The sequence below is a fragment of the Schizosaccharomyces cryophilus genome (genome assembly GCF_000004155.1).
Source record: "Schizosaccharomyces cryophilus OY26 unplaced genomic scaffold supercont4.1, whole genome shotgun sequence".
Classification (NCBI taxonomy): Eukaryota; Fungi; Ascomycota; class Schizosaccharomycetes; order Schizosaccharomycetales; family Schizosaccharomycetaceae; genus Schizosaccharomyces; species Schizosaccharomyces cryophilus.
The window spans coordinates 2431010-2457532 of NW_013185624.1; the positions used below are offsets into that span (position 1 = coordinate 2431010).

Genomic DNA, 26523 nt, shown 5'->3' on the forward strand with positions numbered 1-26523 from the left:
GTTTTGATTATATAAATAGAAGTAAGCTTTATATTTATAGAAAAATGAAACTAAATGGCAATAAAAGAAGGAAAACAAAAAGCTACGGTTTCGTACCCATTTATAAAGCATGTGAACTATGTTAAACAAACAGAGTACCTAGTCATGCTTTTCCATAATATCTAATATTAAAAGAATTCATAATACAAAACGTCTAAATCCAATCTTTTAAGTCTTGAGTTTGATGGCTCTACTGTCTATTCTTAATGACAGAATGCAAACTATATATGTCTACCCATATTTGTCACTCTTTTTGGAAACTCGAAGATCTAGCAAAGCTTCATGTAAGGATCCATCTTTACTAGCTTGCTTTAACGTTTTTTTCTCTTCTGCTGACAATGGTCTGCCAGCCCTATCGAATCGTTAGTAACAGAGTTGAGCAAAGTATACACCAAAAAACGTACATAGCCTCAAGTTGTTCAGAGTGTACAGTAGGTTTTTTAATAGTCTGAGTTGATGACCGTTTGAGAAATCTAGTTTGAACTCGTACTCTCCATTTTGAAGTGAAAGTCACCGTATCAGATGTGCAGCGAAACAGATAGGTGTCATTCTCATTCAGCAAGCACTCCAGGTATTTATTGTTAGACATGCTTTTCCACGCCCAATAACCATCATGTAAGTATTCAAGAACCCACTGCTCTTCAGCTCCAATGGCTTCTCGTCTGCTGAACAAGTCTCCCTCTTTGCCAACAGAAAGATACTTCAGAAGGAAGCTTTTTAGGACAATATTTCCATTCATATCGGAAGCGACAAACACTTGTCGAGTATTATCAGGTTCTAAAGAAAGCGGATCCAAGAAAATTCCTACGCAGCTTCCTTGAACTTCTTCTACGCCTAAAGAGATTACTGTGGTATCAAGCCTTTGACTGAAGAATCGTCAGCTAAACAGTATTTTCGTGCGTACATTTCAACATACTATAATACCAACGGACCATGGAGATCCTCCATCAATATAGCATCGGTCCATATTGGATCATTCTCCTGAGACTCCACAGCCGACTTTAAAGATTTTGATGATTTTTTTGATTTTTTTTTGACTGAGAGAAAATGAAACGTTAGAAACCTCGAAGAAACAATTTGGTCAAAAAGCTCAACATACACTTTTTTATCCCCTTTAAAAGATAAACGCGAAGGCATGCTTAAGAATGATATTGGTAAAAAGTTTACTTTTTAATCTTTCAGTATATCTTCTTACGAATTTTGCACAACCTATTTGCTGAGAGATCCTTTCTTATTTACCTCAGGTGTTTTCCAAACGTAATGTGGAGAAACGCACACTAGAGTTATGAACCGCCATACTCGATGAGGTAAAACTTGTTAATAGGTTAAAATTTTTTTTTTTTAAAGAAAGTTCTACATCTTTTTGTTTAAACTTTACTTTACAACTAAAATAAAAAGGGAGAAAGATACAAGCAGCAGTTGTAACATAACAACGATTGAAAACCGGCAGGGTCACTTTGCTTTTATTACACTATTGCTACGCGAACATGTTCAGTGTATTAAACCGACTGTTTAGAAATAATGATATTTTCTGTTATATGAGAAGGGAGATTATGAGAAAAGGAAATGCCGGAAGCTTAAAAAAAAGTAAAAAGGAATTGATTGTTAGAGTTGATAACAATCTGTCATGGGCTTTGAAGGAATTTGCAGCAAGAAAGTCAACTATGACAACAGCTTAACTCATGATCTAACCATGAAAATATAAGCCTGTCAAGAAACTCATATTCAAGATAGGAACTTTTCGCTTTTCGTAGACGATTCTATCGGAAAATAGAAACATCACATCAAAAAAAGACAGGATGTAAAATCGCATGACGAAAGAAAAAAAGGAGGACTTGAATTTAAAAGAAAGCAAGGGGCGTACAAATCATAAGGGTGATGAAGCATAGGAAAATCTACCGAAAAGAATCAAGGAAAAAGACAAAAAATGGAAAGCTTAGTAAAGGGTCCAAGGGAGACTCCATTTACCAACGGTTCATAGAGATACTACTACGAATACGGTTGTAATCCAAAAGGCCTTCAATAGCACCGACAGCGGAAACAGCAACATCCTTATCCCAGATCATCTCGTTAGCAACACGAGCAACATCGTGCTCGGTAATCTGTTCAATACGCATGTCAACTTCTTGAGGGCTCATGCGACGACCAGTGGTAAGCAATTGACGACCAATGTCTTCAGCAATGGCGGTGGTGGAATCCAAAGAAAGGAGAAGGGAAGCACGAAGTTGAGCCTTGGCGCGCTCGACCTCAGCACGAGTAGCAACAGTAAGACGAGCCCAGTTTTGAAGGGTGAAGTGAATCAAGTCGTCAATGCGTCCAAGATTCTCAGTTACTAAATAGATACCCCACAAACCAGTGTCGCTGTAGCTGGTACTGAAACTCATAAAGCTGTTGGCCAATTGATCTTGTTGGACAACAGAGCTCAAACGGGAAGCCATATGAGGAGAAGCACCCATAGCACGATCCCAGTTACCGATGATTGCTTGCATGACCAAACCGACAAAGTAGTCAGGATGTTTCCAGCTCATACCCTCAACAGCAATGGCAATGTTAGCAGTGGGGGAGTAGTCATCACGAATACGGACTTCAGAACCGATGAAGCGAGGTTGAGGACCACGAGGAGCACCAAGAGAGAGTTGTTCGGTAGAAGGTTCCAAGTGACCAAAGTACTTTTCAGCTAGCTTGACGAGCTCTTCATGGGAAATAGAGCCAGCAGCAGCAAGGATCATGCGGTCACTACGGTAGTTGTCCTTAATGTAGCGAAGAAGATCATCGCGGGTTAAAGAAGCGATGTTTCTCTTGGGGCCCAAAATGGTACGACCCAAAGCTTGACCTTGATAAGCAGTAGCATGCAAGTGGTCAAAAACAACCTCATCAGCCATTTTGTCAACTTCCTCTTGTTCGCGTAGAATGACTTGACGCTCACGTTCGACAGCGGCGGAAGAGATGCTAGAGTTGGTCAAAATGTCAGCCAAAACAGCAACAGTCTTGGGAACAGCCTCCTTGAAAGCATGGGCATAGTAAACAGTTTGCTCGCGAGAAGTGTAAGCATTCAAATGAGCACCGGTATTTTCAAATTCAAGCTCAAGAGCACGTTGGGAGCGGTTTTTCGTACCCTTGAAAGCTAAATGTTCCAGGAAATGAGCAGCGCCATTGTTTTTTTCGGTTTCTGCTCTTGATCCAGCATCAACACCAACGAGAACCGTGGCTGTTTGAGCATAGGGATGATGTTCAGTAGCAATGGTCAATCCATTCTTTAAAGTTGTAGTTTCCGTCTTGGGTAAAGCAGAAGTTGCAAACCGACGTGCGAGCTTTGGCAAATTCGAAAGCCTCAGCATCCTAAATGATAACTGTAAAACAAATCCAAACGAAAGAGTTGGGTGGTTTCAATGTGGATGGGAAAGGTTAAGAGTAAGTAACGACGTCGCGGAGCCGTCCGCACAAAGTCCTGGTAGCGTTTACTACCAATGAGGTTCGCTAGAATTCCAAAGTTCGAATCTCGATTTGGTCGAATTTTACTAATCCACTATAAACATATGCTTGTATTATTAAGAGGATGACATATGGTTGCTATGCCTCTCAGATCTTTGATGATGTATTTGCTTTACCAGTGTATTGTGAAGCATTGAGAAAGGAAAGTTATTTGTTGTTGTATGCTGGTTTTTGATGGATTTGTATAGAATTTGAAAGTTTTGCTACTCATTAATTGTTTGTTCGGTTGATTTCACATTTTCTGGTGAGAATTCATAAGAAGGAACAGAAATCAAAACACTTGTATTTTTCCTTACAAAAACATAGGGGCGTCCTCTTTTTTCTATATATTTGTTCTCAATCCTTTTCTGTTATATCTGTTATACTATAATGTTTTTCTTACATTGAATTTTTTCATTTTTATCGATTTATTTACTTCCTTGCCCGTGTTTGTTTACTTTATCATTTCCCAATATGCCTTGCTACATTTCGTTCCGACTCACTATACTTTTATCAACTGCCGTATGGCATCGTTAGCGCTCAACGTTCAATGTCATCTCCACCAATGATATAGGAGCGGATTCCGCCAATATAAACTCACCGACTGCCTATACTGTGCTGTTGTCTTTTACCATTTTGGAATTTCAAACATGTTGCAGACACGTCTTGGATTTGGTGCTCTTCGTCAAAGCTCTATTTTATTTGCTGCTAGACCGTTTACTACTAGTTCCGTAAGACAAATATTCCCTCCTCCTCCTCAATCCATCAAGGGGACAGTCAATGATGCTGCAGTATTTCCTCCTCCTAGTAAGCTTCATGGAAGCTATCACTGGAATTTCGAACGTATCGTTGCAATTGCCATGGTCCCACAAGTTATGATGCCTCTCTTCGCTGGTACATCTCATCCTCTTTTGGATGCCGCCCTTGCTTGCACTATGATTACACACGCTCATTTAGGATTTGAGTCATGTATCATTGACTATTTCCCTAAGCGAAGATTCCATCGTATTGGCCCTCTTATGCATTGGATCCTCCGTGGCTTCACTGTCCTTACTCTCATTGGCGTTTATGAATTTAACACGAACGATATAGGCTTGACCGAGGGCATTAAGAAACTTTGGAAAGCATAATTATGTAGCTTGTTTGTTTTCCTGTGTCCTTTTAGGTAAATTTCTCCCATTGGAGTCTTGATTTTTTATTTTATTTTTATTTTTTTTACCTTTTCATCTAGTATAATAATTCAAGGTTATTCAATGTCCCCCCTCAATGAAAAGTTTTACGTTTGCAAACCTTTTTTTTTTTCTTCCTTGCCTAACCCCAAATTGTCGTTTCTTCTCTCGATTTTAATAACGCATACAAGTGATTGCATGTTCACAATGGTTCGAGTCGTCCTCCTTACAGGTTTTCGTTCTAAGAGATTTCATTGAGTTCGTTGTCTTTTTTTTTCAGTTTTTGTTTATTTTACATTTCCTTTGCCGTGCTCGTTTATTCTTCCTCTCTTTGTACCTTTGGAAACACACTGCTGATCCATTCCTTTGCTACGTAACGTTTCTTAAAAGAAAACATCCAATTTCTCTTACCTCTCACTAATTTTTGTTTAAGCAAGTTGCTGCATCACTGTATGTTTGATTCTGAATTTGGCGTATCCATTCCTATAATAGATACGACAGCCCAACGATTATATATAAGGAAACAAAGTAGAAACTGCTATTCAGGAACGAAAATCTTATGAATGAGACGATATCGGATATGTTTAGGCAATCAGAGCTTGTAGATTATTTGGGATTCGAAATTTCAAATATATCAATCAATTTAATAGTTTTCTCTTATTCCATCCACTGTATAGTTGACATATTTGTTTATATTGATCAGGAAGATTTTCTTGAAGATATCTCGGGTAAAAGTATTTAAACTTCATCACTTCAGTTATCTGATATTCGTACAGCTACACCTTGTATTCGCAACCCCTTCATATTTCCTGTCATTTTCGCTTTTCAATCGACCTTTATTTTATTTTTTTTGTAAATTATCGAGGAAGCGTTTGAGAAGTGTTTTTTCCTGCACAACTACCCGGTCTATTCGTCAGATCGTTTGTTTGGATTAGAAAACCTGTGTAGCAGTTTCTCTTTGTAAACCTTGTCCATACATCTACTCAAAGTCACTTCAAGTGTGTCTTTGTTACATCCTTCCTGTTTATACCTTTTCGCTGGTGCCTTTCCTAATAATTGGCTGTATTCTTTTACTTCTCCTAGTACCTTCTACTAGTCTTTTTTCATTTTTCATTTCATTTGATTGCGTTTTTTATTTATTAACTCGTTCTTTTGTTTTTCAATTATCTTACAAACTTTGCTTTTTGGTACAGACTTTTCAATTTCATTTTAGGACCGGTCTGGATTCTTCGTTGTTTTCGTTTTACTATTTGTTGCTCTGAATTCCTTTATAATAAGACGAAAACTAAAATAATGGTTACTACAATTCTTGATGTGCAAGGAATGACTTGCACTAGCTGCGTCGCTTCTATCCAATCTATGTTAAAATCCGCCGAGGGTATGCATCAGTTTACCGTGTCGTTATTATTGGAACGTGCCGTTGCTGTTCACGATATGAATATAATTTCCCCTGAGGACATTAGAGAAAAAATCGAAGACTGTGGGTTTGACGCTTTTATCATTTCTACGTCGGAAGGTGAACATGGGGAGACTGCTTTATACTATCTTTCATCTCCATTAGGTCCAGAAATGTTGGAAAAGGTCCAAGGACAAGTGATTGACATGCAAGGAGTTTTATCTGTTCGTCAAGACACCCAGCCAGATGCTGTTATCCGTGTTAGCTACGATTCCGAGATAACTGGTCCTCGAACGATTTTGAAAGAATTGCAATCTTTAGATGTCACATGTACTTTCAAACCTGTAGATTCCATGTCCTCTAGAGTCCACTCTTTTCAACGCTTAGACCAAACAAGGGTGTGGAGGACTCGTTTTATTGTGTCCATCGTTTTTTCTATTTTGGTAATGTTTCTACCTAAAATTTTCGATTCTTGCGAAAGCATGCATAATGTTTTTCTCGTGCCTCATTTGTTTGGCATTTGTGCTTCCGATTTGGTCACTCTTTTATTATCAATTCCGGTACAATTCGGAGTGGGGAGAGTATATTATAAAACCGCATACCGTTCGTTGAAGCGAGGTACTGCAAATATGGATGTTTTAGTTTGCTTGGGTTCAAGTGCTGCTTTTTTAGCTAGTATCTATTTTATGCTACTATATGGAGTTCACCATTCTGATTCTGATGGACCAGCTCTCATCTTTTTTGATACTTCCGATATGCTTCTGTCTTTCGTGACCCTAGGAAGATATCTAGAGAGCAAAGCAAAAGGTTCTACGTCTGCTGCTCTCTCCCAGCTTCTTAACCTTGCTCCATCGAATACGACTATTTTTGAAGATGGTGAACAGATTGATGTAGAGACTGATCTGGTTGAGCGTGGTGATGTAGTATTAATTCGACCAGGTGATCGTATTTCTGTCGATGGTATAATTATTGAAGGCTCTTCGTATATAGACGAGAGTTCTGTTTCTGGTGAACCCGTTCCCGTTTATAAAAAAGCCGATGACTCTGTTTTAAGCGGTACTGTTAATGGAAATGGTCGTATTCTTCTCAAAGCCTTAAAGTCCCCTCGTGAATCGCAATTAGCGGTAATCGTAGATTTGGTCCAAAAGGCTCAAACATCTAAGGCTCCTATCCAGGAATTCGCAGATAAGGTTGCCGGGATATTTGTCCCCATAATCATAAGTCTGGCGTTGTTAACGTTCGTGTTTTGGTACCTGTTTGTCAGTTTTTCAAAGACACATCCCCCAATTTTTAATGATACCATCGGGAAATTTGCTGTATGCTTGAAGTTAACCATTAGTGTGATTGTAGTCGCTTGCCCTTGTGCATTGGGCTTAAGCACACCTACAGCCGTTATGGTCGGAACCGGTGTTGGTGCTTTAAATGGTATTATAATTAAAGGAGGTGATATTTTAGAAGCATTAAACAAGGTTGATACCGTGGTTTTTGACAAAACCGGAACCCTCACCCGTGGTGAATTAACAGTTACTCAAATGGAAGTTGTTGAGGAAAATCAAAAGAAACCGGATATCTCTACCGCCGAGTTTTGGGGATTGGTATATACAGCGGAACTTGCTAGTGAGCATCCTATCGGCAAAGCAATTACTGAAAAAACTCAAAATCTTAAGGATAATTATCCAATGGAACTGAAATCATTCGTTGCGGTCCCGGGCCAAGGAGCCAAGGCAGAAGTTTTATATAAAGATCATGTCTTTACTTTGCTATTGGGAAATTCACTGTTGCTTAAAGAAAACCAGATTTATATTCCCCTCGAATTTGATCGAAAAGTAACCTCTTCGTCTACCAATGGGTTAACATGTGTTCAGATTTCTGTTGATAATGAATTTATGGGCTTTTTAGGATGTATCGATGAATTGCGTCCGGATGCTGCACGCTCTGTTTCGGCCTTAAAAATGATGAAGAAGAACGTAATTTTACTTACTGGTGATCAGTTGCCTACCGCTCGTAGAGTTGCCTATGATGTTGGTATTTTATCTTCGGATGTTTATGCGGAAGCAGTTCCAACAATGAAAACATCTATCATTCAGCAAAAGAAGGATGAAGGACATCGCATAGCAATGGTAGGAGATGGCATTAATGATTCTCCTTCATTGGCTCTAGCTGATGTTGGTATCGCACCAAGTAGTGGATCTGGTATTGCTTTGGAGAGTGCTGATGTTGTTCTTGTTCGCAAAGGTGTTTTAATCGACGTCGTTGTCGCACTTGATCTTGCTAAAGTAATAGTTAGAAGGATTCGCTATAATTTGGTATGGGCATGCACTTATAATCTTTGCATGATTCCTGTGGCTATGGGCTTTCTGTTGCCCTGGAACATATATTTAAATCCAATGTGGGCAAGCGCAGCGATGATGTTCTCTAGTCTTAGTGTGACGCTTAGCAGTCTACTGCTGAAGAGATGGAAGAGGCCTGCACAATATAATACCACTGATGAGGCATCCGATTTCGAAAGTGAGGCTCATAAGCAGAAGCTTCAAAAACTGTGGTCTGCTTTGCGAAATAAATTAAAACGGGGTTCTACCCACAACAAGTATGAACGCGTTGATAACCAGGTATAAACATTTGAACTCATATTGATTATTAGCAAGTTCTTACTGTTTGGTTATGATATTCTATGAAGAAAGCTATCAGTAAGGTTTGTTTTTGTTATTTTTAATTTTTGATTAATCGTTAAAAGATTTTATTTATAGAAATATGACGTTAGGAACAAAATCTCAATTTTGTTGTAAAAACATGCGGTTAGTTTTATGCAATTGATAACAGGACATTAAAGTAGCAGTCTGTTTTCTTGGTTTTTTCTGTTTTTATTCTATTGCAAGTGAAGAAGTAATCTCAACGAATAAAAGAAAATCATGAAGAGTCAGTATTAGCAACACCTCCCTTATCTTTCAACTTTTCTTCCCAATCCTTTTTAGCATCACCTTTTCTTCTAGTGACTTTACGATGTTTTAAATCCAAATGGCGGCTGATATCTTCTAATGTAACACCGGAGCCGACGCAACGGGTTATAGCAAAGTAGAGTAAATCGGCCATTTCCCAAGTAACTTCATCCTTCGTCTTGGCGTCACAAAGCTCTTCTGCTTCTTCCATGATTTTGGCACGAAGAAGTTTCGGGTCGGAAAAGAGGCGAGCAGTATAAGAGCCTTCTGGGGCATTTTCTTTTCTGTCTGTTAAAACAGATTCCAACTGAGAAAATCCAGAAGCATGGCCGAAACAATGCAAAGTATCGAGGTGACAGAAGCCTTTTCCAGTTTGGTGAACGATGAAACGCAAACAGTCTCCATCACAGTCCAAATCAACACGCAAAAGGTGTTGGACAGCACCAGAAGTTGCTCCTTTGTACCACAATCCACGCTTACGGGATTGATAAACACCGGTACCTGTTTTCAAGGACTCGGCCACGCTCTCCTTACTCGAGTAGACAAGGCCAAGAGCAACGCCAAGCTCGTTCACAACCAAAGTAGAGTACAAGTCGTCCTTTCGATCGGTCTTGGCTTCAAACATAATCATATCAGCAAGATGCAACTTTTCCGGTTCAGCATCGCTGTTGACGGTAAGATACTCATCAGTGACAACTGGAACAACAGAATGCAATGAAATAGAGGCTAGAGTATCCATAGATGGTTTGAGGGGAAATTCAAGATAAAGCATACGATTTCCACCGGCCGGCAGAACCGATTTATGGACTAGCTTACTAGCTTTTTCAAAAAAGTCAGGAGGATAGTCTTGCTCTTTTGCAATCCATTGGAAAGAGCCAGCAAATCTACAGAGCTCTTCAATCTTTTTGATATCAGTGGTATTTGTCTTTAAAATGAGGCGACTAGGAGAAATATCACACAGTTCTTGCAAAACTTCTTCATTCACCAAAACGGCCAGAGCACCTGCGTTCAATATCTTGACGCATTCTTCAATGGATAATCCAGTCGTTGTGTCAACAATCAAATCAACAAACCCTGAAATCTTTTTGATTTTTTCCAAAGACTTTTCAAAGTGTTCAAGAGGTACCCGAGTTTCTAAACAACCCACGTATCGAAGCCACTCTAGTGCTTTGAATCCATCACCTTCATATTTCGACAAATCAAAAAATGGTAGTACAGCCATTCTTCAAAAAACTAGAGAAAATTCCTGGTTGCGAAAAAATAGGTTTTCACTGATTTTGCAAGGGACATCTGACTATAAGAAAAACGTCACTTCAGGTAACAAAGGCAAACAAGTAACAAGGAAAATATTTGATAAAAAGGCATTAAGTCAATTGATGAAACAGTGAGACTCAAAGTCTGCATTGTAGCATTCAATCCTTTCTTCGTGTTCTTCTTTTAATAATATTATAATGATCAAGTTTTCATAGAAAAGCAAGTCGTAGCCATCACATTAGAGAATTCATTAAAAATAAACTCGAATAGAGCTATCAGCATCATTTTCATTAGGACAGTAGGGGCATTTAAAATGTTGGGAGCCATTTCTTGAAAGTTGTCGAAGACTTTCTCGAGCGATAACATGACCGCAAGACATCATCATGGGAGGGTTCTCCTCGGTAGCTTGTTCTTTGCTGACAGGACAAGTAAAAACACTGTGAAAGTGGTAGTTGCTGGGTAAATGAATTTCGACTGGTAACTCATTTTGTGAGGTCCATTCAGTATGCTTTTGCTTCATGATATTGGATACCTTCAATAAAACCGGGAGAGCAATTGAGCCAGCATTTACTACGATATCCACAGGAGAATCCAAAGACATGCCTAAAGCGGCACAAAATTCACGAACAAAAATTAACTCTAAATGCTTCCAGTCAAGACGTAAAACTTTTCGGTAGTCCTCTGGAATGTCGTTTGGAGGCTGGCTTAATTTCTCTTGTTCTGAAAGGCCATTTTGGGATCCATTCTTTTGGGAAGGAAGAACATCAGCACTTCTAGAGCTAAAAAACAATGCACCAATTAGCTTTTGGATTTCTTTCAAGTGTTTATCTTGAAATTCCGTTAAATATGTACGACAGTAATGGATAGCTGCTAAAACATCCCCGTTCTGAAAATACTCATTCAGTAACTGGTGTCGATGCAACAAAAACTCCAGATTGCTTCCTTTTCTTTCCAAATATCCACGGCATTGAAGTGCCCAGTCAATTGCTAATTCTAGATTATGCTGACGAATTCCTTGAAGAATCGTGTTGAGAAGGGTAAATGCCTGGACCATGTTGGGAGGCTCCTCAATGCCTGCTTCTTTACAAAAGGAATGAGCAATTTCTGTTTCTCCTTGGCGAAAAAAATGCAAAGCCAGAGCTGTGTTTAGCTCTTTCTTTTTGTCTTCGAACGAAGAATGTAAGCTGATGTCTTCTAAGTTGAAATTAAATTTTCGATCTAGTGTTTTCCCAAATTTATTCATAGAAGAATTGAACTTTTTTTCCAACTTTTTCATATCATCGAAGACTTGCTCTGTTTTTGTACAAGAACTCTTTATTTGCTTCGACGCGTTCTGAGGGTCCTTGGAGCATGAATCCTTGGTAGCTAGAAGATTATTTTCCAATTCATCTAACTTTTGTAGACATTTGTCCCCAATTGCCGTTTCTTCCACTCGCTGCCACTCTTCGAAATTCATGGCATCAATTCGTCGCTGCCGTCTACAATTCGCAGAAACTAATAATTACGAAACTTTCAAAATAACTAGGAGCACAATTGACTTTTAATAAAAAGACAAAACAAAGCTTCAATGACTGAAATTTCTGATATGCAGTGTCTTAGCTGGTTTTCGGTAGCTATGAGGAAATCTAGTAAACTAAAATTCCCGTTTAAATAAAAATCACAGTTTAATAGTTGGAAATCTTCCTTGGCAGTACAATTGACACTTGCTAGTTGTAAGTTCCTTCCACATATAAGAGATACGGTATGACTTACGACGAATCCTGTCACTGAATCTCTACCAACCATAGCAAGGAAGAAGTAGTGAATAAAAAGGTGTGGACGCTTAAACTTAGAAGTTTTTTTTTTCTTTATTTTATAAACGATGAATTTGTCTTTCACAGCAAGTAGGTAAGGATTAGTAAATTTTGAAGAGTGGAACACCACATCATGGATGGTCAGTCAACAAGTTTCAGTTCATGGCTTCGAGTTCGTTTTAGTTTTAAGAATGAAATGAGTTGCTTGCAATACCGTTGACCTTGCAAACGCTTTCGTAAGATCTATAGCAGGACCAGTCCAGCTATAGCGGTCTTGTTCTGGTTTACTTTTCTATATAAGGGCGAAAGAGCTGTGCTAAAATGATGAAAGATAGTAGTTGAAGCTCACATTTTTTCAAGTCTTGAAAACTCGCAGTGGAAAATGATGAAGAGTATAATCAGTTTACATAAACCAGACATCTTGGTCGGTTGCTGAAATCAAAGAAAAAGCTAATCTTCTCTCTGATTCTGCTATGCGAGACAAGACACTCCTGGTTCTTTTCAATGGTTTCGATCGTCCACAGTTGAGATACTTGTTTGAATCTTGGATTCCATTAAAAAACACATCACCATTCGTTTAAAATCATGAAATCATTATTAAAACAAGAGAAAATGTTCTTGCCGAGTTCTTTCCAACCTATCAGCTCTTCCATTCCTAATGATGAATCACTCTTTACCATAATTTTTCTGCTTTTAATCCATTCAATACTCGACCCCCAAGAATGACTGTCGATCACCTTGAAAGGAGAGCCACAGAGTATTTCACATGCAATTACATCTACATAAATTTTTCCTCACCTAAATAGATATGTTGAAACCATATACAAAAAACCGGCTGTGAACTTGATAGACAGTATCTTCGTAGAAACGGTGCCCTGGAATAACTAATCCTTTGGTTGAGTCCGCACATTCCAAATATCTTCACTATTTGGTCCTTCCCGTAATTTTAGCCATTGATCTAGTCGACGCTGTTGCAGCATTTCCTGTTGTTCTTCTGGACTTTTGGATTTTGTAGACAAACACCATTTAAAATCCGTGAATGCTCCCTTACATTTATTGTAGTCTCCATAACGGTAATAGTGTCGAATCTGCGAGGAAATCGTCAAACACATTGCCATTTGATCAAAATAGTACTGCAAACTGCACGGTTCTTCTTGATAACCTGGTTTCAGGTACATTACTTCCTTCAATTGCTCTTCTTGTTCGTGTTGTTGGTCCTTCATCCTTCATGCACTGGTACATTCAAAAGAAACGGTTTTTTATGCCTGAACCGCGTTTCTTACTACGATCCATCGTGAACAAGTTTAAAGAGTCGCAAGGTATACACGGTAACTTGAAATGGATTCGTATCCATCATCAAGACGATCTTTCTTCCAAATTAAACAAAAAGTTTTTGGTTACTGAAAACCTCCGTTCTTTTATTTTTTGGGAACGTAAGTCGAAGTAGAAGGAACTCTGTTCTAGTGTATGATTAGAATGTCTGGCCCTCATATTTGGTTACGTGCAGAAAGTAAGCCTTTGGAGGAACGTAGCGCCTTGACTCCTACAACCGCTAAAAAATTGGCGAATGCGGGCTTCCATGTCACCATTGAACGCTCTAGTCAGCGTGCTTTCAAGGATTGGGAGTTTGAGCGAGAAGGATTCGAAATGGCTCCTGAAGGATCATGGAGAAATGCTCCTAGTAACGCATATATATTTGGTTTAAAGGAACTTCCTGAAAACGACAATAGTCCTCTCAAACATACTCATATTCAATTCGCTCATTGCTATAAAAACCAAGAAGGTTGGCGAGAAGTATTGTCTCGTTTTCCTCGCGGTAACGGTCTCCTTTACGATTTGGAGTTTTTACAAGACGATAATGGCCGTCGTGTTGCTGCTTTCGGCTACCATGCAGGCTTTGCTGGATCCGCTCTTTCATGTTTGGCTTGGGCTCACCAAATCTTACATCCCAAAAAGCCTTTTGGTCCTGTCCGTCCATTCCCCAACGAGAAAGCTCTTGTGCGTCACGTTGCTCGCCAGATCCGTCTTGCTCTCCGCAAAAATAAAAATGAGTACCCTCGTATCTTGGTTATTGGCGCTCTTGGACGATGCGGTAGTGGTGCTTGCCAGTTGGCCTCAAAAGTTGGTATCCCTGAAAAGAATATTCTCCGGTGGGATATTAATGAGACTAAAAAAGGCGGCCCCTTCCGTGAAATTGCTGAATCGGACATTTTTGTGAATTGTATCTATCTCAGTGCTCCCGTCCCAAAGTTTTGCACCATTGAATCTCTTAACGTTCCTACCCGCAAATTGCGCGTGGTATGCGATGTTAGCTGCGATACCACCAATCCTAACAATCCTATCCCTATTTACGATGTCAACACTACATTCGATCATCCGACCGTTCCTGTTGATGGTATAAAAGGTTCCTTGCCTCTCGAAGTTATCTCAATTGACCACCTTCCTACTTTGCTTCCTAGAGAATCCTCAGAAGCTTTCAGTGAGGCTCTTCTTCCCAGCTTACTTGCTTTGAAGGATGTGAATCACGCTCCCGTCTGGCTCAGAGCTAAGGAGCTTTACGAGGAAATGGTGAAGAAACTCTAAGTTTGTAATACATTTAACACATTTAACACTCTCTTGCTAAGCTTACTCCAACAGACAGTTGCTTTAATGAAAGTCATAAATCCATACTGAGTTTGTTTATCTAGTTAATTCTTAGATTATATATTGATTTCGTTAAGGTGTTGAATGAATGTAATACTGCGATCAAAAATTATTATAAATGGTCAGTATGAGTAGGACGAAAAAAAAAACACGTTGCACGTTCTTTACTCGCTTCCAGAGCTTCCATGTTATTAAAGTACATGAATATTAAATGAATAAAAACATCAGAATTAGGTCTAACCCTGTCGTACGACACATGCAAAATTCTTTTAGCTGCTGTGCAAGGTGAAAATAGAAAACATTAAAATCAGAGAGTGTGTGTTTTCATCATCAAGCAGTGTTAGAAAGTAATGTATATAGTATAAAGGCAACCAAAACAATTTCGATTGCAACTCTCGTAGATTATGTAATGAATGATATATATTACCAATTTGGGTATGGTAAGAGAAGGGTTTCAAAGCTGAGCTGTTTGCAAGATATATTTTCACGCAACAGCTGCTGATGTCCATATAGAATTGGAAAAACATCATATTAAGATTGACAAAAAGAACGGCCATAAAGGCTTTTTTGGGCTTTAGAGGACAATTATTATAACTGTAAGTTTAGTACTGTGGAAACATCTGAAACCCGAGACAGATGCTCTAGAAAGGGGATTAAATCTAATAACTCCATATCGTGCATGTCATTAAACCAGGAAGATATAGGGACAGCGTGAGAGGGATGAAAAATGTAGCTTGATGGAGAGTTATCGAGAATGATTGCATCTTCCAAGTTTCTTCCCAGTTGAGAAAGATCTTTAACAAAATTTCCTTCATAGTTACAACAAGCCTCTCGGAAAAGTCTATGCCGAACAACTTGAAAATTATCTAACATGTCTAAGACGGGATCTGCATATTTGGCAAGGGACGCAGTAAAGACAACAATTTCAAAAATTTCGCCCATTCGCTGTAAAAACAGATCGACACCCGGACGTTTTACGACCCTAACATCATGGTATACGCCATCGATTTCTATGGAAACAACATAATCTGCTGGCTCAATGTATTTAAACGAAGAATGAACAAGGGTTTCATCCAAGTCTAAAATGAGGCATTTTTTGCCTTCATCTTCTTTGGCGATTGGAGGTAAAAGCCATTGTCCATCTCCATATCGTTTAACTTCGGGTAAAGGAATCTCAGGAGTCTCAGTTACTTCAGTCGGTTGTTCACGAAAGTGAACATGATTACTTTCAAGTTCTGTTTCCTCACCAACCTCTCTTTCACTGACATTACTAGGGGTAAACGCAGACTCTAAAGATACAGAAGTACGCGCGGGAGTGGGAGACTCCAACACGCGTTCGGGTCCTTGGGTAGTCGTATGCGTATGCGTATCTGAATCTGAACTCCGCGGTGCATGGCTTAACCTATGCGGTGTATTGAGAGTAGGAGACAGCGATGTCTTTCTTGATTTAGAAGCAGTTGCATCCTTTTCGTTGTGATCCTCAATTTGTGCATCTTGAAAACAAGAGCAAAAATTTCCAAAAAGCCTTTGAAAAAAAGATGGTTTTCCCCGGTTTCCGGATTTCGCAGACTGACTTTTCGTGGACATTATAGTTTTTATTATATAGACAGAACTCACTAGCTTTTTCGTTTATATATCTAAATATCGCTTTACTTTAATGTTATGGCTTTGCTTTTGTTCATATGTTTCAATTAATTAGGCAAATCGCCACGACGTTATTTCTGATTCAGATTCTTGTAGCTAGAAATTAAAGCATTTATTCTCATCCTTTCCACAGTATTTACAGGAATTTTAAGTCCAATTTTCCCTGTTTTTTTTTGACAAACCGTTTTAATATAGTTAGGCGCACGTTAAGCGGCGTGTCGTCTAGGTCAAATTAGGATAGCGAATTTTACGCTCGTCACATTATTTACTAAAATAACACAGGAAGATATTGAGACAGAAGAACAAGTCGGAGATTTTTCTTGTTTAATTATATTAGATAAATGTTTTCGTTTAATGCGAAACGTGGAATATGGTAGTTTTCTAAATTCTTGCTATACTGAAAAGAATGATGCTCCATGGCTTCAGATCTAAGTAATTAGACGCAAAAAGGCCTATTAGATCAATACAATTAGACAGAGAAAAACAGAAAACATTAGCAGATTGATTTTAGTTCCATTTTCACAAAGTTGTAAAGGACAGCTGAGTGGTTTGACAATGACTACCATATAAATAAATCCATATATTATTTAGTGCTTTTAACTCTTCTCTTACTTTTCTAACAATTTAGACTCGCTTTATTCTATCGGATTTGAGCGAAGTTATGAATGTTGTATCGAACGATAACAAAACTATGAAAAGCAAAAGCATATTTTTGTTGTAAAATCGTCCGAAAACAGGATAATAGGTTTCATTATTAACGTTATTTTGAAGATATTAATAAAAATGTAAAATCGTCTATAGATGACCTGAGAAAAAAATAAAAAATAAAAAAACATCCATGAATTTGCCAGCCAAGCTAGAAATGAAGTGCAATTAGTGATATATATATATGTACAGCCAAATGCATTGCCAGAAGCTTTATAAAAAAGAAGGACAAGGGAAAAATGTGTTGAGCAAATAATTCGCGAACCATGAAACAATTGTAAACAAATGAAAACTGATGAAAAATAATTAAATAAACAGGATTGAGCCTGGTCTCTTGCATTATTCAATGTCTTTTTTAAAAATACATATTATCCGAGACCATGGAACTTTCCATATTTGAAAATATATCCGGGACTTTTCCCGGTAACGGTAACGCATTCCCAACTTGACCATTCGCCCCAAAGGAACGAGAATTCATGTGATCCCTTGACTTTTCATCGTTGGGAAGGTTGGGTAGATTGGGCAGCGGCCTTGACGGAGGTGGGTCTAAGTATGTGGGAGGACTCTTCACTATCTTCTGACGAGCAGGAGCTGTATTCGGTCTGCGATCTTGGTTTCCTGTAATAAAATCATGCTGAATCGCTTCAAACGGTGTCATCCTTTCTTCCGGATCCCACTTGAGGCAATCAGCTATAAAACTCAAAAACGATACGTCTTTACATTCTAATACTTGATGTAAAGATTTTACAAACGGTCTTCTGCTCACTCCTTTAGACGAAATAAAAGGTCTAGGCTTTCCAAAGGAGTCGAAAAACACTTTTCTTCTCGAGCATTTGTCGAGCATAGAGCGGTCTGGCGGACCGAAAATCTCCATAATACAGGCTAATTGTTCGTGCTCATTTTCACCAGGGAATATCGGAAACCCAGTATACATTTCAGCAAGAATACACCCAAGGCTCCACATATCTATAGGAGTTCCATAGCCCATTCCTAATATAACCTCCGGTGAACGATAAAACCGAGACTGAATATAAGTATACACAGATTCTCCTTCAAAACAACTACTTCCGAAATCAATAACTTTAACTTGAGACTTAAAAGGATGGCACAATAATATATTTTCCGGCTTTAAGTCGCAATGAATAACATTTTTCTGCTTTAATAAAGTTAAACATAATAGTAACTGTTTTGTTATACTTTTAATGATAACAATTGGCAATCCTTTAAATCCATTACTCTTGATTAATTCGTATAGGTTCATTCCCAGTAATTCTGTAGCAACGCATAAATGATCGCGAAAGTAAAAGTGATTGCTATACTGAAGCATACAAGCTTCGTCCATTGGATCCCATTCGCGAATTTTTTGTAGAATACTTGTTTCTACCAGAGCCTGTATATGAAATCGTTTCTTATTTCGGATCAGTTTTAGAGCAACCAGTTTACCTGTCTCGTAATCAATACACCGCAACACTTGACCAAAACTTCCTTTTCCAAGGAAGTCAACTACTTCATAGCGATATGCAATGTGATCCCCTAAAATAACTCTATAATCACCTCGCTCATCATCAAAACCAAAGTTTGTAGACGTCTCATCAATTGGTCTGGACTTATTAACATTCCTTAGTCCAGTAAAGTAGATATTTTCATAGCCTTTTATTTCTTCCTCTTCATATCGGGTAAGGGGTGCAGTATTAATTAATAAAACATCAGTACTCTTAACCGGTGTTATTTTACAAGCGCGATCAAGTAGGGTCTGCATAATTTTGGCCTCATCAAGTAATCGATTTATACGCTTGCTATTTATGGCTTTCATCGCAAGGTCAGCAAATTTACTGTCTAGGGGTTCCATTAATGTAGTGGTTGGAGTAGGCTCATTCGACGGTAATTCATTATTAAGCGAGCTACGCTTAGGATTATAGGAAACACTTCGTTGCTGATTGACATGTCCTTTCGAATTAGAAGCGAAAGTAGAAGGTATCTGTGGTACAGGAGGAACATTATCTTCGAAATGTTCCCTTGAATTATATATTTGAGACTGAGTCGAGGGAAGTCTAGGAACCGGGGGAGGAGAAGAATTAGGTGTGAAAGAAGTATTTGACTTGTCTTTGGGAGATTTGAACCAGTTGATGAATTGTTGCATTCGACTCTTCGTCCTAGTTGGCGTCTTCTTTCCATCCTTAAGATATTCTTGAGGTATAGAAGGAACCTCAGGAGTTTCTTCGTTCTTCGATTTTGCTTTCTTCGCTCGAGACGAACTCCGAGAGAAACTAAGCCTGCTAAAAAAACCACCACGAGAAGATCTTCCTTCTTTCCCAGATGATTTCGCTTGCTTTGTTTCTGAATTCGTCTGACTGCTTATGCTTTTTCCTTTAGGAGAATGACGACCAAAGCTTTGACTTTTATGATGAGTATTAGAATGTACTTGTTTTGAATTGGGCGTGTGAGCTTCTAAATTCTGAGACCATTTCTCGCTGGAAACCGGATTTTTAGGAACGGCGTTGCCAGAGGTTATGGAAGGCATATTACTGGAATTGAAATGAGAGGAATTAGAGACTGCATTCAACCTGGCGGAAGGATGTAAATGGTCACTGTTTTGATTCGTATTGTGAGTAGAAACTTGAGTATTGGCAACAAAAGCCGAGTTTGATGAAGAAGAAGAAGGTGGGTTCTCAGTAAACACTGCATCCATAGTTAAAGCGTTATTTTTGTTAGTTAAAGTAGGATTACTCGTAGATGATGCTTGATATCTTCCTACAGCTTCATATGATGAAGGTAAATTAGGAACCGGAGGAACACCAGATTTTTTTAAAGGAGGATAGCCACGAGAATGGTAACCAGCATTACGCCAAATACCTGATGACTTCCTTGGCATTACTGAAGAATGCACTGAGGAAGAACTATCACTATTCGGCGACGTCAATCCGATAAAGTTCGATGGATCTTGAGTAGTAGCAGTTCCGGTGTTTACAGAACTCCAATCCATTGGCTTCGTAGACTTGTTATAAAACGAAACAGAAGGAGGCAGTCCCTTAGCGTTTGTGATAGAAGTTGCTCGACGATGGGACGAAGGACCGGCCGGGGACCCTGTATTTTTTGAAGGTGAATCATGCGGATGATTGTTATTATTGATGCTCAGATTAGACAGACGATGTAAGGAAGATCCAGGGCTATTCTTTGAGAAAGATTCATATTCAGAGCTTGTACGCGGATAACCATTCATCTGCAATGATGAAGGCGCATTTAAAAGAGGATTCTGGGTTTCCACGAAATTACCAGCAGGTTTAGGGCCAAATGGATCGGAATAAATTCCAGATTGGCCCCAATCAGAAGTAGAATTGGAATTTGCATTCGAAGTATGCGTAGAGGAAGCAGTGTCGGTCATAGAACTGCTAAAACTTGACCGTTTTGGGGGTTCCATGTTGGCAGAAAGAGAAGCTGAGTTTTTGTAATCTGTTGTGTTCAGTATCTGACTACTCATTCCGAACATTTTTGGAACTTTTCGAAAAGATTGATGTGATTCTATACTTGTCTCTTCGTTTTCATCGTTTTGGGGTACGGTTTTGGTGGACTGGAAGTTGGTCATCATGATGCTGCTTCTCAGAATCCAAAACCCCAAAAATACAGGATTTTTTAAGGGTAAGATTGAAACAAACTAATTGTTTCTGTCTTATTAGTCGCTTCAGTTCCTCAATTATGCAGTATTTCGGTGAATCCTCTTTCCACTAGTGTGTGGTAAAAATTAATATGGATCGTGTCGCGAACCCAACTACCCGTACGTGCAGCTTTCTTCAGTCGTTCAAGCTCTAAGTTATACTTTACCCTATAGACGCACACATTACTGTCCATTTTCTATTGAAAATAAAAAATATTATTTATAGTTCTGTACAAAATCAATTGTCTGTTTATGATCACGTACCGAATCTATTGGCTTCTTTCCCATCGTATAGCTTTATAAATTTCAGATATCTTAAATTTTGAAATCATTCAACTAGTTGAATGCGGATAACTATTTGGTAAAGATACCTGGATTCTGTTCCTTCAATCACCATCTGCTTTTTTATCGCTCGAAGCGTTCGTTTTAGGCTATTTGACTTACTTCTAATATAAAGTTGCTCTATTTACGTATTTCTACAATGGAGCCGCCAAATATCCTTTCAAGAATTCCTTACAAGCAGAGTCCTCTTAACCCTGCAGAGTTTAATTTGACTCATTATTGCATGTCTTCTCTCTTGTCTATACCTTGGAACGATATTAGTGCAACTGGATTTGAGTATTTAGCAAAGAAATATCGATTAGACGTCTTTTCGGACACATCAAATTCCAATGAAGTGGTGCTTAGCCTTGCAGGGAAAATTATTCTCATCGATGTATGTCATTGACTCTTTCTTTGAATCAGAGCAATTTTGAAATCTTATACATTCTGAACTTGCTAACGTACATATTTAGGTAATCATCCCAACCAATGGATCACATAAAGATATAAAGATTGCTTTGGCTTTTGCTGATGCCACTGGAGAACAATATAAAAATACTGCTGCAGAGGATATTCTTCAGAGTGCTATTCATGAAAACAACACAATCTTATTAGAACGAAACGTTGCTTTGTTAGCAGCGCTTGACCGCTGCTCGCCATCTGTTCAGCAGAGCTGTTTTCAGTATTTGGAGGCTTTAAAATCTGCATTTAACTTAATATACGCTTCAAGGTTAAGGTCTCAAGCGTCCAGTGATGAAACTGAAATAATAATGAGTGCAGAGGGAAAACCTTTAAATGATAATAACGGGAATTTAGGACTTCAGTTGGCTTTTTGGAAATATCAAGATTCTTTATATACTGCGAAGATTTCTATGAATGAGCTTCCTTCAAATTCCTTACCATCCGCCTTTTATGGAGCAAACTTAGTGTCTGAGACACCCTTAAAAATTTCTGGCGAAGTTAACTGGTTACCGGAAACAACCATGACTCAAATACCAGCTACGATGGAGCTTCTTTTTGAAGATTCTCATTTTGTGTTTCCAGAATTTGGCGTACAATCCTTGCTCAGCTTTCTTCAAATCACCGACGTAAATCTATCTGAAAACTTTATTCCCTACAAAAATTTGGTAAGAGTATTTTAATTTTTATAAAAACTACTAACACTTAGCTTAATCTCCCTAACCAAACAACAGCGGGTTATCCGTCTATGAATAAAAGCCATATTATATATCTGGGAGGAATTGACATCCCTGCTCGCTCAGTTCATCGTATTCCTTTCAGTCATCCTCGGCAGATTCTCGGTATTTTCCAACATGTTCGTCAATACTTGGCATTACAAACTATTTTTGAAAATGTAAAGCTCACCTCTACAAAAATAACCGCGACCGCTTCTCTCCGATTGAACCTGATTATGAAACAGTATCCTATGATTCATATGCAATATCAAGAACTAAATAAGCTATCTAACGTGGATCCAGTCATTGCCAATATTGCGGTACTTCCGAATGGTATTATTCAATTAAATTCCATTACATACGGTACTACTCCAATAAACCAGAACGATACTATAAAAATCCAAAAAATGCTTCAGAAAACTTTAAATATTGGCCTTGTGTTGGAGTTTGCAATACCAAAGTTGTTCAACAACTTACAACATACATAACGTTGAATAAATATCTAAAATTAAAATAACATAAGCAATAACGCTTTTTTATTTTCTAAGTAGCTAAAATAAAGCTGCAGAACCTCAGCTTTTTAAAATTCTGAAAGGCTAAAAAGTATCAACTTGGTAAAAAGTCTATTCATCCTCTTCACTTTCAGACTCGTCACTGGCCTCCGCGAGCCAATTCAAAAAGGGACGAGCAGAATCCAGTATTTTCTTACTTGTTTCACGACTAACATATTTCTTGCTAGGTTTAGCGCCCCATTTTTCAAGCGTTCCTTCAGAAACCAAGTCATTTTGATAGATTTCTAACAAAACCTTAGAAACAGTGTCCAAATGTTGTAATTTGCTCGACTCAATGAGACGTTCGTAACCTCCAAGGATAGCACGCTCATGTTTATCGGTGTTACTAAGTTTTTTAAAAAGGGCAGCATGTTTTTTGAATTGACCTAAGAAAGGAGGACGAATGATACGTTGAACCAACACAGCAATTGCCTTGCTCTTATGATGGATGTTCTCTTCCTTCATCTTTTTGTAAATGTCTACATCAGACATAGGAAGTCGCAATTCCAACCATTGACCAAATTCATCATAACGAGCATCGGCTTCATCATCCTCTCCACGTGAATCATTCACAGAGAGCACATCTTTAATATTACCTTCCAATTCTTGAACACGAGCACGCACAGCTTCCTCACTTGTATCCACAGCCCAATCTTCCTCGTTTATTGTTTCAGCAGTGGGCAATTCAGCAGCTTCCTTACGAATACGACGAGTAAGTTCATCTTCGGCAACGTCGTCTTCATCAACATGTCGAGAAGCCTTTTTATGTTTGTGGGATTTTTTGGCAGGTGGATTTTTCACAATAACACCCGTAAGCTTGTGACGGCCGTCGATTTCTCCACGATAACCACAAGCTTTGCAATCATAAGTGATGGTTTGGTCCTTTTTGTTGATGCTCAATTCCGTTTCTGGATTTTGGCAAGAAGCACACAAAACGAAACGACGAATAAAAACATCCAACATATCTTGAAGCTTAGCAGCATCATGTGCTCCGTTAACAATGTAACGATCCATATCAGCGACAATGGTGGTCTGCGCTCCAAGCTCAAAGCCAAAAAATTTGGTCAGATACAAGGGGGGTCGTCCCAAAGCTTTCGCTATATCGGTCATATTAGTAATAACCGTTTTTATACCGTTTCCCTTGCCTTCAATTTTAGCTTGCAGCTTGGGCATTTGGTAGCGATAAAAGCTATCCTTAACATCACGTCTAATATTAATGGTCGCCATGGTACCGTTTCAATCTAATTCAGAATAATTGTTCTTGGTTTTTCCGGTAATATATAGTTAGCTCAACTTATTTTTTTGACAGCGGTCGGTGCTCGTGACTTATTTTTTGATTTGAAATCGCATAACAAGTCACTTATTCTTTGATTATTTGAACCAAGGTATTTAAAGCTCCTTTAGGTGGCCACTTCGAAAACTTTACTAAAAAGCACTGTTTTGTTTTTTTTCGATATCTCAAACATGAAAATTCCTTTGGTTCTATTTTTTCCAAAGGTATGTATATTTCTGGGTGCTTAGGAATATGGTTAAAGGCAAGGGAGCAGCGTACATATATAATGAGTGTTTTCTCAGTCACATGGGTGAAATTTTTAGGTAGCGATGTTACCTGTATATTATAGGAAGAAGTCGCGTTAGTAAACACAAAGTCTATGGGATTTCCAAATATGCAAAAAGAAAGATCGATCCAATTTCTGATTTGAGCTTTATTTTTGATAAAGAACAATAGAAAGGTTGCAATTCATATAAGAAATTACAAGTGAGAGCCAAATCCTTACACAAAAGTGCTTTGTTGTGATTTCATGTTAAGTATATTAACCAGTATTCCGATACTTTGGTTCAATATAATCAAGCTGAAACAAATGAAATACATCTCTTTCTGCTGATACCGGATCTTTCCATTCGTCAAGCTTCGTTGGGCAGATATCCTTGCCTGTATTGAGATCAACTATATCGAATGAGTCAAAGCTAAGCTGCCGTTCATTAGCGTAGACTTTTAAGTCCCTTAAGAAGAAGATACCACCACTCCATCCCAAAACAGCAGAGCCTAGGTATGCAGGAGGAACAACGATAATATCGATTCGCCTATGAATATTTGATTCTGGTGACAAAATAACTGCTAGAATAACATATCCCTTTTTTCCACCGCAAGAATGTTCTTGAATAGAGATTAAATTAAAATTAAATTCTTGATTGAGAATTGCTAATACGGCATCCACTAAGTGCTTAGTTGTATGAGTCGGTGAAGGACTAAGGACCATGTCGATGTCAGCGCCCACGGGCTTTCCTCGTCGAAAGCCTCCTACCAAACAAGATTGTACTTTAATAGCATCAGGTAGTGAAGAAATAACGGTATTATAAATGTTTGTGGCTTCCTCTATGGTTGTGGGTTTTGAAAAATCCTCATAGTACTCCAATCCGACTTGAATCTGCTTTGTAAACGTATCTTTATGCCTTCGTGCGTCTTCAATTGTTCGCCAGCCTTTTTGATACCATTCAAGAGCTTTAGCCGCACCAACTCCGAAAATGTTGTAAAAGAGTCGGATAACCTTTGCAGCTGGGTCGTTATTATACTCCTCAGCTTCCTTCAATTTACCAGTTGTTGAGAACTCTCGCCACAAATGAGTAATTTTAGGCCCACAGCCGGGTAGTTTTGTAAGAAACTCGCCGTCGTCGATTTTGACAGGAAGCGACTTGATAGAAGAAATCGCCATACCGTATGCGCGAGCCCGCATTGATTCGCCATTAACTTCCCTACAAGCTTTAAGCACTTCTAGAACACTTACAAAATCTTGGTTCACACAAACCAAAGGCGATTTGCGTTGACAAGCATAGCGTGGCATTCCCAGCACATATGGAAACGTATCGTTAGTAGGGTATACTTGACTTTCACATTCCTCTGAGGCTTCTTTTTCCGCTTTAGAGCTTTCCTTCAATTCATTACCGGGTTGCTCGTCTACTTCCTTAGAACTATCGATGTTTTCGCTTTCCTCTGAAAATCGATATTTTTCTTCTTGAAATTTATCGGGATTATACCATAGAACATTATGATTCTCCGAAAGCGGCTGTTTTGGCTCGTTGAGCCAAGAAATATTTACAATATATTTACAGGCTTTACAACTTTCGAGGGGTGTTCCTATAGTTCTCAATTCACGTCGTACCCGTCCTAATTGTACATAGTTTACAAAGATGTACTCTGCTGTTGTAGGCTCTAACAATGTTTTACCACCCAAATGAAGGATTTTAGCATGACAATCCAACAACTGTTGTTTAGGTATTCGACCTGGTAAAATATAAGCTGTTGCATTCGAAAGAAAGCCCATTAATATGTATCAAACCTTTTAATATATCAGATAAATAGTAAAAATAAGTAATAGCAAAAATGTTTTATTTGGAAAGGTGACCCCTAAAGCAAATTCTCAGAAATTACAATTTTCAGGTTTTTATGGTAATTATGAAATCATCGACCATATGGAAAAATAGTCGCTTACACTAATCTTTATTAAAAATTTAGTTTGCAAATACAGTTTTTTTAGAGTGCTTTCAGATTAGTATGCTAAATAGCATCTAAACATTTATCGTTAAGGACGTAACCACTTACATACATAAGTCTGTTTGTCTGTTTGTAAAGAAAAATTCTCCTATTACTCGTGTAACTTATCTGATGCTTTGCAGCTTCGACCACGGAAGAACGCCCGCATTCCCCCAGAAGAATACAACATAACATCATGAAACCTGCAATACAAGTACTTTAGTCTCATCTGTATTATTTTT

At 38.5% G+C, this 26523-nt stretch overlaps 14 protein-coding genes across 14 annotated transcripts; 4 read left to right on the plus strand and 10 right to left on the minus strand.

Annotated features, from left to right (window-relative positions):
• On the minus strand, positions 1-1341 carry SPOG_04031 (FRG1 family protein). Its single transcript, XM_013166293.1, has 3 exons — positions 956-1341; positions 444-905; positions 1-391 (listed from the first exon to the last, which is right to left on the minus strand). Exons 1-3 carry the CDS (start codon positions 1174-1176, stop codon positions 271-273), a joined length of 804 nt encoding a protein of 267 aa, XP_013021747.1. The 5' UTR covers positions 1177-1341; the 3' UTR covers positions 1-270.
• A 96-nt stretch (positions 1342-1437) lies between these two features.
• On the minus strand, positions 1438-3527 carry SPOG_04032 (peptidase complex beta subunit Qcr1). The gene has a single exon (XM_013166294.1). It carries the CDS (start codon positions 3375-3377, stop codon positions 2004-2006), a length of 1374 nt encoding a protein of 457 aa, XP_013021748.1. The 5' UTR covers positions 3378-3527; the 3' UTR covers positions 1438-2003.
• A 567-nt stretch (positions 3528-4094) lies between these two features.
• Positions 4095-5344, plus strand: SPOG_04033 (TIM22 inner membrane protein import complex anchor subunit Tim18). The gene has a single exon (XM_013166295.1). The coding sequence runs from the start codon at positions 4161-4163 to the stop codon at positions 4638-4640; it is 480 nt and encodes a 159-aa protein (XP_013021749.1). The 5' UTR covers positions 4095-4160; the 3' UTR covers positions 4641-5344.
• Positions 5345-5972: 628 nt separating this feature from the next.
• SPOG_04034 (copper transporting ATPase Ccc2) lies at positions 5973-8750 on the plus strand (the record flags this gene model as incomplete). Its single annotated transcript, XM_013166296.1, has 2 exons — positions 5973-8662; positions 8717-8750. 2 exons carry the CDS (start codon positions 5973-5975, stop codon positions 8748-8750), a joined length of 2724 nt encoding a protein of 907 aa, XP_013021750.1.
• Positions 8730-10322, minus strand: SPOG_04035 (phosphoribosyl-AMP cyclohydrolase/phosphoribosyl- ATP pyrophosphohydrolase His7). The gene has a single exon (XM_013166297.1). The coding sequence runs from the start codon at positions 10231-10233 to the stop codon at positions 8983-8985; it is 1251 nt and encodes a 416-aa protein (XP_013021751.1). The 5' UTR covers positions 10234-10322; the 3' UTR covers positions 8730-8982.
• SPOG_04036 (ubiquitin-protein ligase E3) lies at positions 10253-12063 on the minus strand. The gene has a single exon (XM_013166298.1). The coding sequence runs from the start codon at positions 11719-11721 to the stop codon at positions 10516-10518; it is 1206 nt and encodes a 401-aa protein (XP_013021752.1). The 5' UTR covers positions 11722-12063; the 3' UTR covers positions 10253-10515.
• A 607-nt stretch (positions 12064-12670) lies between these two features.
• On the minus strand, positions 12671-13352 carry SPOG_04037 (uncharacterized protein). The gene has a single exon (XM_013166299.1). It carries the CDS (start codon positions 13279-13281, stop codon positions 12943-12945), a length of 339 nt encoding a protein of 112 aa, XP_013021753.1. The 5' UTR covers positions 13282-13352; the 3' UTR covers positions 12671-12942.
• A 51-nt stretch (positions 13353-13403) lies between these two features.
• SPOG_04038 (saccharopine dehydrogenase Lys3) lies at positions 13404-14939 on the plus strand. Its single transcript, XM_013166300.1, has one exon. The coding sequence runs from the start codon at positions 13526-13528 to the stop codon at positions 14639-14641; it is 1116 nt and encodes a 371-aa protein (XP_013021754.1). The 5' UTR covers positions 13404-13525; the 3' UTR covers positions 14642-14939.
• Positions 14723-16569, minus strand: SPOG_04039 (NLI interacting factor family phosphatase). Its single transcript, XM_013166301.1, has one exon. The coding sequence runs from the start codon at positions 16286-16288 to the stop codon at positions 15290-15292; it is 999 nt and encodes a 332-aa protein (XP_013021755.1). The 5' UTR covers positions 16289-16569; the 3' UTR covers positions 14723-15289.
• Positions 16570-17405: 836 nt separating this feature from the next.
• SPOG_04040 (CMGC/DYRK/DYRK2 protein kinase Pom1) lies at positions 17406-20633 on the minus strand (the record flags this gene model as incomplete). Its single annotated transcript, XM_013166302.1, has 1 exon — positions 17406-20633. The coding sequence occupies one exon, from the start codon at positions 20631-20633 to the stop codon at positions 17406-17408; it is 3228 nt and encodes a 1075-aa protein (XP_013021756.1).
• Positions 20634-20731: 98 nt separating this feature from the next.
• Positions 20732-22769, plus strand: SPOG_04042 (mediator complex subunit Pmc2/Med1). The gene is made up of 3 exons (XM_013166304.1): positions 20732-21417; positions 21497-22150; positions 22192-22769. Exons 1-3 carry the CDS (start codon positions 21184-21186, stop codon positions 22684-22686), a joined length of 1383 nt encoding a protein of 460 aa, XP_013021758.1. The 5' UTR covers positions 20732-21183; the 3' UTR covers positions 22687-22769.
• On the minus strand, positions 20738-20990 carry SPOG_04041 (uncharacterized protein; the record flags this gene model as incomplete). The annotated part of the gene is made up of 2 exons (XM_013166303.1): positions 20738-20899; positions 20967-20990. 2 exons carry the CDS (start codon positions 20988-20990, stop codon positions 20738-20740), a joined length of 186 nt encoding a protein of 61 aa, XP_013021757.1.
• Positions 22655-24378, minus strand: SPOG_04043 (translation initiation factor eIF5). The gene has a single exon (XM_013166305.1). The coding sequence runs from the start codon at positions 23974-23976 to the stop codon at positions 22822-22824; it is 1155 nt and encodes a 384-aa protein (XP_013021759.1). The 5' UTR covers positions 23977-24378; the 3' UTR covers positions 22655-22821.
• On the minus strand, positions 24307-26195 carry SPOG_04044 (DNA polymerase Xfamily). Its single transcript, XM_013166306.1, has one exon. The coding sequence runs from the start codon at positions 26070-26072 to the stop codon at positions 24564-24566; it is 1509 nt and encodes a 502-aa protein (XP_013021760.1). The 5' UTR covers positions 26073-26195; the 3' UTR covers positions 24307-24563.
• Between the last annotated feature and the right edge of the window lie 328 nt (positions 26196-26523).